At 38.5% G+C, this 11,942-nt stretch overlaps 1 protein-coding gene across 3 annotated transcripts in view; it reads left to right on the top strand.

The window, feature by feature from the left end:
- The window catches only part of Med14 (mediator complex subunit 14), a 105,177-nt gene that overhangs the window by 23,071 nt on the left and 70,164 nt on the right, over positions 1-11,942 (top strand). For all 3 annotated transcript variants that reach the window (XM_026781988.1, XM_005352858.3, XM_026781987.1), the window contains exons 9-10: positions 8,440-8,590; positions 9,502-9,613. In XM_026781988.1, the coding sequence (XP_026637789.1) occupies positions 8,440-8,590; positions 9,502-9,613 (263 nt within the window). The remainder of the gene's footprint in view (positions 1-8,439; positions 8,591-9,501; positions 9,614-11,942) is intronic.

The following is an 11,942-nucleotide window of genomic DNA, read 5'->3' as shown; positions in this document are numbered from 1 at the left end:
GGCTTTATTTTAATCTCTATTTCATTTCTTTTTACTTCTATTTTATATTCTCTGTATATCTTTCACCTGGAATAACTCTGTGGACCAGGCTGTCCTTGAACTCTCAGAGATCTGCCTGACTCTGCCTCCCAGGCATTCGGGATTAAAGGAATATGCTACTACACCTTGAAGTCACAGAGATCTGTTTGTCTATGCATTCTAGGCACTGGAATTAAAAGTGTGTGCTACCACACCTTGAAGTCACAGAGGTCAATCTCCCTCTGCCTCCCAAGTGTTAGGATTAAAGGTGTGTACTACCACACACAACAACTCTCTTCCTTTATTTTTTACTTTAAGAACTTCAACTTTTAGCTTGCATATATTTTTAACACACTGTAAATCATTTAAAAATTTTCTTTGTCTTTGAATCTCTCTTTACTCTGTCTCTCTTTTTCTGACCACATGAGTCTTTAGGTAAATTAATCAAGCAATCTCAGTAGGACTAAAGCCGTGGCTTTGCCGGCTAGATGTAGCCCATTCCTTAGCTTTCCAGCCTCATGGCTGAGGTACTGACTGTAACCATGTTTACTGCCACAACTCTATGGCATTTCAAGGTCCCTGCCAGCAAGTAAGTTGCAGCATTATTTCCATAGACAACACACAAGTCCTCTTTCTGTAGTCGGCCCTCCTGCCTCAAACAGTCAGAGTTTGCCCTGGCAGGATTGCCCAGAAAGCTGGCATTTTAAAAGAACACAGGTTTTTTTCCTGCTGCTGAGTCAGGAAAATTTCAAAATGGAGGACGTACCATTTTGTGCTAGCTCTGGGGCCGCCAGGTAGGAGCGGCACTCAGCACTTTAATTCTGAGACTGAACGTGCAGCACAGAAATTTTTTCATCCAAGTTACATCCAAATCTGATACACAGAGCACTGCACAGTCTGAAAACATGTCTCTGTATGGTGGCAGGAATCCGCCATGCTCTTCCGCCTGCCTAAGCCTGATTCTGCCATCTGCCCAGGTGCAGGCGGCAAGCTCTGAGCCATTGGCACGGTCTCAGAGCACTCTCCTTTCGATCCCAAGTGAGAACAGAAACATCCAGTCCCATAAAAGCCATTGAAATGCTTTAAAGCCAGAGTTCACGATGGCAGCACAGCCCCAAGAAGCTGCGCTTCAAAATGACACAACATTTTTTTCTGCTGCTGTTGCCGAATCAGGAAATCTCTCTACAGCACACCACCAACAAACAGCAAAAATATGTATTAAATTCTCTCTCCCTTATTTTTAAGCCTTCTCAGGTTTTTAAGTGGATTTAGTCCATCCATCACGTCGGGCGCCACTCTGTAGTAATAAGAGTGGCGGGGCTGCGTCCCAAGCACCCCGCGGCCCGCAGGGCTTGGTTTACCTGAAATAATTACATGGACACTGTATTCTTTTAAATGCTGCTTGACTCATTTTCTTTTAGGCTAATTCTCACATATTAATTTAGCCCATTTCTAATCATCTATGTGTAGCACCCCAAGGTGCACTTACTGGGAAGATTCTAGCCTACGTCCATCCTGGGTCGGAGCTTCATCACTTGCGTCTGCCCGGGAGAGGGGAGCATGGTGTCTCTGCTCCAGAGAGCAGAGCTGTCGAGTCTGAGCTCACTTCCTCTTCCTCCCAGCATTCTGTTCTGTTTACTCCTCCCACCTATGTTTTAACCTATGGGGGCCAAACAGTTTCTTTATTATAATTAACCAATGACCTTCCTCCATCATGCATCCAACCAGATTAGGCTCCCAAAAAGCCAGGACATGCAGTAGAACCAAATCCCAGTGCCATCATCATTGGCTTCTCATTCAGTCCCCATTGTCAGCCACATTCAGAGTGTCCGATTTGATCACAAGCTTGTTCAGTCTCAGTCCAGCTGGCCTTGGTGAGCTCCCATTAGATCAGTCACATCGTCTCAGTGGGTGGATGCACCCCTAGCGGTCCTGACTTCTTAGCTCATATTTTTCCCTCCTTCTGCTTTTCATCTGAACCTTGGGAACTCAGTCCAGTGCTCCAATGTGTATCTCTGTCTCTATCTCCATCCTTTACCAGATATAGGTTCTATGGTGATATGCAAGATACTCATCAGTGTGGATATGGAATAAGGCCAGTTTAGGCTCCCTCTCTTCTGCTGCCAAAGGACCTAGCTTGGGACATCCCCTTGGAAACCTGAGAACCCCTCTAGAGCCAAGTCTCTTGCCAACCTAAAATGGCTCCCTTAATTAAGATATCTTCTTCCCTGCTCCCATATCCACCCTTCCTCCATCTCAACCATCCCACTCCCAAGCTCTTCCCAATCTTCTCCTTGTCCCTTCTCTCTCCCGTTCCCCCATCCCACCTCCACCCCTGTGCTCCCAACTTTTGGCTGGCGAGCTTGTCTACTTCCAATTTCCAGGAGGATAAATATGTGGATTTGGGGGGGGGGTTCACCTTATTATTTAGCTTCTCTAGGATCACGAACTATAGGCTCAATGTCGTTTGTTTATGGCTAGAATTCACTAATGAGTGAGTACATTCCATATTCATATTTTTGGGTCTGGGTTATCTCACTCAGGATAGTGTATCTATTTCTATCCATTTGCATGCAAAATTCAAGATCCCATTGTTTTTTACCTCTGAGTAGTACTGTAGTGTGTAGATGTGCCACACTTTCTTTATCCATTCTTCCATTGAGGGGCATCTAGGTTGTTTCCAGGTTCTGGCTATTACAAATAATGCTGCTATGAACATAGTTGAACAAATGCTTTTGTAGTATGACTGGGCATCTTTTGGGTATATTCCCAAGAGTGGAATTGCTGGATCCTGAGGTAGGTTGATAGGTTGACTCCCAGTTTCCTGAAGAACCGCCACATTGATTTCCAAAGTGGTTGCAAAAGTTTGCATTCCCACTAGCAATGGATGAGTGTACCCCTTACTCCACATCCTCTCCAGCGTAGGTTATCATTGGTGTTTTTGATTTTAGCCATTCTGACAGGTGTAAGATGGTATCTCAAAGTTGTTTTGATTTGCATTTCCCTGATTGCTAAGGAGGTTGAGCATGGCCTTAAGTGTCTTTTGGACATTTTCTTCTGTTGAGAATTCTCTGTTCAGTTCAGTGCCCCATTTTTTAATTGGGTTAATTAGCATTTTAAAGTCTAGTTTCTTGAGTTCTTTATATATTTTGGAGATCAGAGCTTTGTCTGTTGTGGGGTTGGTGAAGATCTTCTCCCAGTCAGTAGGTTGCCTTTTGTCTTAATGACAATGTCCTTTGCTTTATAGAAGATTCTCAGTTTCAGGAGATCCAATTTATTCAGTGTTGCTCTTGTTGTCTGCGCTACTGGGGTTATACGTAGGAAGTGGTCTCCTGTGCCCATGTGTTGCAGTCTACTTCCCACTTTCTCTTCTATCAGGTTCAGTGTGGTCAGATTTATATTGAGGTCTTTAATCCATTTGGATTTGACTTTTGTGCATGGTGATAGATATGAATCTATTTTAATTCTTCTACAGGCTGACATCCAGTTATGCCAGCACCATTTGTTGAGGATGCTTTCTTTCTTCCATTGTATACTTTAGCTCCTTTGTCTAAAATCAGGCGTTCATAGGTTTGTGGGTTAATATCTGGGTCTTCAATTCGATTCCATTGGTCAACGTCTTTGTTTTTATGCCAATGCCAAGCTGTTTTCATTACTGTAGCTCTGTGATAGAGTTTGAAGTCAGGGATGATAATGCCTCCGGAAGTTCCTTTATTGTATAGGATTGTTTTGGCTATCCTGGGTTTTTTGTTTTTCCATATAAAGTTGGTTATTATTCTCTCAAGGTCTGTGAAGAATTTTGTTGGGATTTTGATAGGAATTGCATTGAATCTATAGATTGCTTTTGGTATAATTGCCGTTTTTACTATGTTGATCCTACCAATCCAAGAGCATGGGAGATCCTTCCATTTTCTGATATCCTCTTCAATTTCTTTCTTCAAAGACTTAAAGTTCTTGTCAAGTAGATCTTTCACTTCCTTGGTTAGAGTTACCCCAAGATTCTTTATGCTATTGTGGCTATTGTGAAAGGTGATGCTTCTCTTATTTCTGCTCTGCTTCTCTATCCTTTGTGTATAAAGAACTACTGATTTTTTGAAGTTGATCTTGTATCCTGACACATTACTAAAGGTGTTATCAGCTGTAGGAGTTCTTTGGTAGAGTTTTAGGTCACTTATGTACACTATCATATCATCTGCAATGAAAGTTTGACTTCTTCCTTTCCGATTTGAATCCCCTTGGTCCCCGTATGTTGTCTTATTGCTATCGCTGGAACTTCAAGCACTATATTGAAGAGGTATGGAGAGAGTGGACAGCCTTGTCTTGTTCCTGATTTTAGTGGAATGGCTTTGAGTTTCTCTCCATTTAATTTGATGTTAGCTGTCGGCTTGCTGTATATAGCTTTTATTATATTTAGGTATGAACCTTGTATCCCTAATCTCTCCAAGACCTTTATCATAAAGGGGTGTTGAATTTTATCAAATGTTTTTTCAGCATCTAATGAAATGATCATATGTTTTTTTCTTTCAGTTTATTTATATGGTGGATTACATTGATAGATTTTTGTATGTTGAACCATCCCTGCATCTCTGGGATGAAGCCTACTTGATCATAATGGATAATTTTTCTAATGTGTTCTTGGATTCGGTTTGCCAGTATTGTATTGAATTTTTGTGTCGATGTTCATGAGTGAGATTGGTTTGTAATTCTCTTTCTTGGTTGAGTCTTTGGTTTTGGTATCAGGGTAACTGTAGCTTCATAAAAGGAGTTTGGCAATGACTCTTCTGTTTCTATTTTGTGAAACACATTAAAGAGTATAGTTATTAGCTCTTCTTGGAAGTTCTGCTAGAATTCTGCATTGAAACCATCTGTTCCTGGACTATTTTTGGTAGGGAGGTTTTTGATGACAGCTTCTAATTCCTTGTGAATTATAGGTCTATTTAGATTGTTCACCTGGTCTTGATATAATTTTGGTATATGGTACTTATCTAAAAAAATGTCCATTTCTTTTACATTTTCCAATTTTGTGGCATATAGGCTTTTGTAGTAAGATCTAAAGATTCTCTGAATTTCCTTTGTGTCTGTGGTTATGTTCCCCTTTTCATTTCTGATCTTGTTAATTTGCGTGTTCTCTCTCTGCCATTTGATTAGTTTGGATAGGGGTTTGTCAATCTTGTTGATTTTCTCCAAGAACCCGCTTTTTGTTTCATTGATTCTTTGGATTATTTTCTGTTTCTATTTTGTTGATTTCAGCCCTCAGTTTGATTATTTCCAGTCTTCTCCTCCTCCTGGGTGAGTCTGCTTCTATTTTTTCTAGAGCTTTCAGGTATGCTGTTAAGTGTCTAATGTGTGATTTCTCCGTTTTCTTTAAGTGGGCACTTAGTGCTATGAACTTTCCTCTTAGCACTGCTTTCATAGTGTCCCATAGGTTTGGGTATGTTGTGTCTTTATTTTCATTGAATTCAAGGAAGACTTTAATTTCTTTCTTGATTTCTTCCTTGACCCAGGTGTGGTTCAGTAGTTGTATGTTCAGTTTCCATGAGTTTGTAGGCTTTCTGGGGGTACCATTGTTGTTGAATTTTAACTTTATTCCATGGTGATCTGATAGTACACAGGAGGTTACTACAATTTTTTTGTATCTGTGGATATTTGCTTTGCTACCGATTATGTGATCAATTTTCGAGAAGGTTCCATGAGTTGCTGAGAAGAAGGTATATTCTTTTCTGTTTGGGTGGAATGTTCTATAGATGCCTTTTAAGTCTATTCGGTTCATTACATCTGTTAGTTCTCTTATTTCTCTGTTAAGTTTCTGTCTGGTTGACCTGTCCATTGGTGAGAGAGGAGTGTTGAAATCACCCACTCTTAGAGTGTGGGGTTTGATGTATGCTTTGAGTTCTAGTAATGTTTCTTTTACATATGTGGGTGCTTTTATATTAGGGGTGTAGATATTCAGGATTGAGACTTCTTCCTGATGACTTGTTCCTATTATGAGTATAAAGTGTCTTTCTTCTTCTCTTCTGATTGATTTTAGTTTGAAATCAATTTTGTTAGATATTAGTATAGCCACACCACTTATTTCTTAGATCTATTTGATTGGAAAACCTTTTCCCAACTTTTTACTTTGAGGTAGTGTCTGTCTTTGAGGTTGAGGTGTGTTTCTTATAAACAGCAGAATGTTGGATCCTGTTTTCGTATCCATTCTCTTAACCTATTCTTTTTAATAGGTGAATTCAGTCCATTGATATTAAGTGATATTAATGACCAGTGGTTGTTTACTCCAGTTAGGTTTGGTTTTTTTTTTTTGGTGATAGTGTTTGTGTGTTTCCCTTCTTTGAGTTGTGCAGGTGGAGGGTTGTCAGGTATTTGTGTTATTATGGGTGTTGTTGGTTTCCTTGGTTTGTGGTTTTCCTTCTAGTACGTTCTGTAAGGCTGAGTTTGTGGCTATGTATTGTTTAAATCTGTTTTTGTCCTGGAATATTTTGTTTTCTCCATTGATGGTGAATGCAAGCTTTGCTGGGTATAGTAGTCTGGGCTTCCATCCATGGTCTCTTTGTGTCTGCAGCACATCTATCCAAGACCTTCTGGCTTTCATGATTTCCATTTAGAAGTCTGGTGTAATTCTGATAGGTTTCCCTTTATATGTTACTTGACCTTTTTCCTTTGCAGCTCTTAATATTCTTTCTTTATTCTGTATGCTTTGTGTTTTGATTATTATATGGCAAGGGGATTTTTTTTTGATCCAGTCTATTTGGTGTGCTGTATGCTCTTGTACCTTCATAGGAATATTCTTTAAGTTGGGAAAATTTTCTTCTATAATTTTGTTGAATATATTTTCTGGGCCTTTGAGCTGTAATTCTTCTCCCTCTTCTTCTCTTATTATTCTTAGGTTTGGTCTTTTCATGGTGTCCCAGATTTCCTGGATGTTTGTGTTAAGAATTTGTTGGATTTGCTATTCTTTAATCAATGAGTTCATTTTCTCTATAGTATCTTCAGCGTCTGAGATTCTTTCTTCTTTCTCTTTTTTCTTTTGGTTTTACTTGTCTCTGTAGTTCCTGTTTGTTTATCCAGATTTTCCATATCCATCCATCCCTCGGTTTGTGTTTTCTTCATTACCTCTATTTTATTTTTCAAGTCTTGAACTGTTTCCATTACCTGTTTGATTGTTTTTTCTTGGTTTTCTTGGTTATCTTTGAGAGATTTATTAATTTCTTCTACCTTTTTGTTTGTCTTCTCTATTTCTTTAAAGCAGTTTTTCATATCCTGTTTAAGGTCCTCTAGTATTTTCATAATGTTACGTTCTACTTCTTCTGGAATAGGGTGTTCAAGTCTTCTTGTTGCGTGATCACTGGATTCTGGTGTTGTCATGTTGCTTTTCAGGTTGTTGGGAATTCTTGCATTGGCGCTTGCTCATCTTTTCGTTCAGATGCAGCCAGGAGAGTCTTTTTTTTTTGGTTTTTTTTTTTCGAAACAGGGTTTCTCTGTGGCTTTGGAGCCTGTCCTGGAACTAGCTCTGTAGACCAGGTTGGTCTCGAACTCACAGAGATCTGCCTGCCTCTGCCTCCCGAGTGCTGGGATTAAAGGCGTGCGCCACCACCACCGGCAACCAGGAGAGTCTTGGCGTCTTGGTCCAATCTTTGCTGTGACTGACTGTGTACTTGGGGAATTTTCTTGGTCTGGCCTTTCTTAGGGCCCCTTAGCACTGGAGCCAATCGCGCTGGTGGATCTAAGGACCCTGCAGATGGAAAGGAGTGCCCTCTGGCTGGATCTCCTCAGTGTAGGAGCAGGATATGTTCCTGGGCCAAGGACCTCGCAGACAATAAGGCAGGCCTGGGGGAGGCAGGGTCATGTGGAACAAAGAAGCCCCTGCAGCAGGAGTTGGAGGGGCCCTGTACTCCCTTCTGGACCTTCCTGCTGGGCGAGCACACACTTTTAACCCTCTGGATGGATCTCCTCAGTGCAGGAGCAGGAACTCTTCCTGGGCCAAGAACCTCGCAGACAATAGCAGTTATCACTTTTTAAAACATACATGTTTTTCACAGTTTCCCATTTTAAATTGTAACTTTTAAAACCTGATTTGGAAAAAATTGCCTTGATCCTATTTACCTTTAATTCTTGTTTGAACTTGAGTTCTGATTTCTCTGTAGATAAATCAGAGGCAGATACTACCTATAAGATGGTTTCTGTTTTTAAGTTTTGGGTTTGTTTTTGTGAGTGCAAGTATTTTATTTTTAAAATGTAATAGAGCAAATGTTGAATTGGTTTATAAAATAACTATCTTCTCCATATTAATGTATCCCTGCACAAACACACACTGAGGGCCTGCTATGTTTTAGGTTCTGACTCAGTAGCATAATGCATGTGTCTGTTTGACTATAAAAGTTAAAAAATTGTGTTGATATGTCATTCTCCCCTGCCCTCTTTCAGTCAACAGGTTCTAGGGAGAAAAACAGGCACAGCATCTGTTCACAAAGTTACAATTAAAATTGATGAAAATGATGTCTCCAAGCCTTTACAGATTTTTCATGATCCTCCTTTGCCATCTTCTGATTCTAAATTAGTAGAAAGAGCTATGAAGGTAAATGGTTCTCAGTGTATTTTAATTGATTAAATAAATAAATATAATTTAGCACATAGAAAACTTTTAGCACAAATTCTTTGAAATATGTAATCATTTCTAAACCCCTGTATAAAACTTGTTTTAGGTTAGTTTTATACTTCCGTATTTGTTTTTTGTCTTTTTAACATCTGATACTGTATAAAATAATTTTCCATATCTTCTTTTAGTTTAGTATGTAGAGCAATGCTATTGCATCTAAGAATACACTCTTATGCTGAATTATGCCTTCAGCCTAGTTTAAGTTTTGTAGTTTAAATCAGACCATTTTATTTTTTATTTTTTAAGGTCTGGCATCTGAGAACTGTGGCTACTGTGTGTGTGTATCCATGTTGTTGCTTTGAGGTGGAATCTCACTATGAAGCCATGGCAAACCTGGAACTTAATATTTAGACTAGGATGGCCTTAATTCCCATAGATCGAGTTGCCTGCATCTTCCTCCTAAGTGCAAGGAAGGGTCTCATATCACTTAGGCTGACCTCAATCTTATGTATCTGAAGATGACCTTCGAATTTCTGATCTTCCTGCCTTTACCTCCTGAGTGCTGAGATAACACACAATTTATGAAATGCTTGGGAATCAAATCCAGAACTTTCTGCATTCTGAATACTTGGTCAACTGAACTATACATACCCTAGCCTATTGTATTAAGGAAAATAGCAGTTTTAGTTTTGAAGTTTCTAAAGTCATACAAAATAATTAAAAGCTCACACTCATTTACATTATATTTTTACTTTATATAAGTTTGCTTATACTAGTTAATCTCCAGTATGGAAAAGTAGTATCTTAAGGCACAGTTGTGTGCACACTCACACTTTTATAATCAAAATGTTTTAATTGTACATTTGACTTTATTGTTGCTATTTATGCAGATTGACCACTTATCAATAGAAAAGCTCCTGATTGATAGTGTACATGCAAGAGCCCATCAGAAGCTGCAGGAACTGAAGGCCATTCTTAGAAGCTTCAATGCTAATGAAAATTGTAAGTCTTTTCAATTTTCTTTTATTTAAGGGCTTTTCTTATATGCCTTTTCCTGATGTATGGTTTTTTTGAGGATGCTGGGTCTTTGTTGCCTTTATCCCTAAATCTACCATACCTATTTGAATTTTTACCTTATTTATTTATTTATTTATTTATTTATTTATTTATTTATTTATTTATTATACTTAACTTGTCTTTATTTTTGAATTGTTTGCACAGTTTCTCCTCAAAAATATATCCTTAGTAAAATAGAAACATTTTAACATGACTCGTAATTTAGTGTTTCTTCTGACAAAGCAGTACTGCAAATACTTTTATAATGTACTTATAAAATATGGCTGAACAAAGCAGAATTCAGCTCTTGTTTTCAGTTTTATTACAACTCTAAATCCATTAACAGTGTTCAGAATAAGAAATTCAGGGGGCTGGAGAAATGTTGCAGTCGTTAAGAGCACTGGCTGCTTTTCCTGAGGTCCTGAGTTCAATTCCCAGCAACCATGGTGTTTCACAACCATCTGTAATGAGATATAATTTCCAGAAAGGCAGAGCACCCATATACATAAAATCAATAAATAGTTAAAAACAAAATAAGAAATTCAGATGTAAAAGAGTGGAAAATCTTCTAAATTTAATTACCTACCTAATATGTTAAAGAACTTTAGATGTAGCAAATTCTTCATTCCATGGAGTTTCCATTTACTGTCCTTAGGTCCAGACCAACTAGTTTTGTTTTGTTTTGTTTTGTTTTTTGGTATATAGGGTCTTGTTATATAACCCAAGCTGCCTTTCAATTTGTGGGCTTGCTACTTCAGCTCCTCATTGGTTGGGATAACAGGCATTGGCCAACATATACAGCTCCTCCAGTTGTTTTTGATTATAATTCTCTTGTTCTCCGAATGCAGAGTATAATTAAGATGTTGTAGGTGAAGTGCCTTTAAAGTAGAAGCTAGCAGTAGTGGATTACAGACCTCAGATTACTCCATTATACTTACAGAAAAGCCACTTCTTAGGTATATAATAGTAACGGTGCATTAAAGTCATTTTGATAAAAGGAGATAAAACACTGCCTGAAGCAAAGACAACCTTTGAAAAATGGATAGTACATGTTCATTCAAGAATGTTCTGGTGTTCTGTTCAATAGTAGACTAGTTAGTTAATAATAGTATACTGTGTAATAGCTACAAAAGAAAGTTTTCGTTGTTCTTATCACAAATGCTTAATGTTACTGCTATAGTAATTGCTGACTTGATCATTGCATAATTTATAAATGTATTACAATATCACATGATCTATAATTATATAAATATATAATTATTTTACTCTATGTTAATAAAAATATAGTCATTCAGCCGGAAGGTGGTGGTTCATGCCTTTAATCCCAGCACTCGGGAGGCAGAGGCAGGTGGACCTCTGAGTTCAAGGCCAACCTGGTCTACAAGAGCTAGTTCCAGGACAGCTCCAAAGCCACAGAGAAACCCTGTCTCAAAAACATATATATATAGTCATCAACACAAACTAATGAATAGAAGTGAAAAATAGGATTGACAGCAAATTATAGTATTAAAATATGACTATAATATAAAGTTTTTCTTTCTCTTAGCATACAGAACAATTGGTCTCCTTTTCTTTGCATCATTTTTAAAGATTGATATATTTTTATTTTATGTGTATGCGTGTTCTCCCTGCATATATGTCTGGTTCCTGCAGAGGCCAGAGGAGAGTGTTGAATTCCCTAGAACTGTTATAGAGTTATATACTGTTAGCTGCCATGTAGGTGCTGGGAATTGAGCAAGGTCTTCTGAAGGAACAGTCATTTCTTTTAACTGAGCTATCTGTCCAGCTCCCTCCCTCCTTCCATCCCTTCTTTTCTCTCTCTCTTCCTTCATTGGCTTTATAGACAACACTGGGCTTTGAACTTTCAGCAATGTTCCTTGGTCAGTGCCTCCTCTCCTCAAGTTCTGGAACAACTTGTATGCACTATGAGTTTCAGCATGATTTCACCGTGACATTTTCATATGTGTATATTGGACTTTGCTCATATCCACTAGCACTGTTGCTATCTCTTGTTCTCGCCTTCCTTCTCTGATTTCTTTCTTCCCTCAAGTTTTCATGTCTTGTGTATTTTGTTAAACTTCTCTTTTCATACCATCTATATATTGAATTTGGGGTCTTTTGTTTGTTTTGTTTTTTTTTCTTTTTTTTTTCTTTTTTTTTATTGAGAAAAGGAAAAAAAACAAGTTTCCGCCTCCTCCCAGCCTCCCATTTCCCTCCCCCTCCTCCCATTCTTCTCCCCCTCCCCCCACTCCTCTCCCCCTCCCTCTCCAGTCCA

Source organism: Microtus ochrogaster, chromosome 10 (genome assembly GCF_000317375.1).
Source record: "Microtus ochrogaster isolate Prairie Vole_2 chromosome 10, MicOch1.0, whole genome shotgun sequence".
NCBI classification, from domain to species: domain Eukaryota; kingdom Metazoa; phylum Chordata; class Mammalia; order Rodentia; family Cricetidae; genus Microtus; species Microtus ochrogaster.
This window is presented reverse-complemented; position numbering and strand designations above follow the sequence as displayed.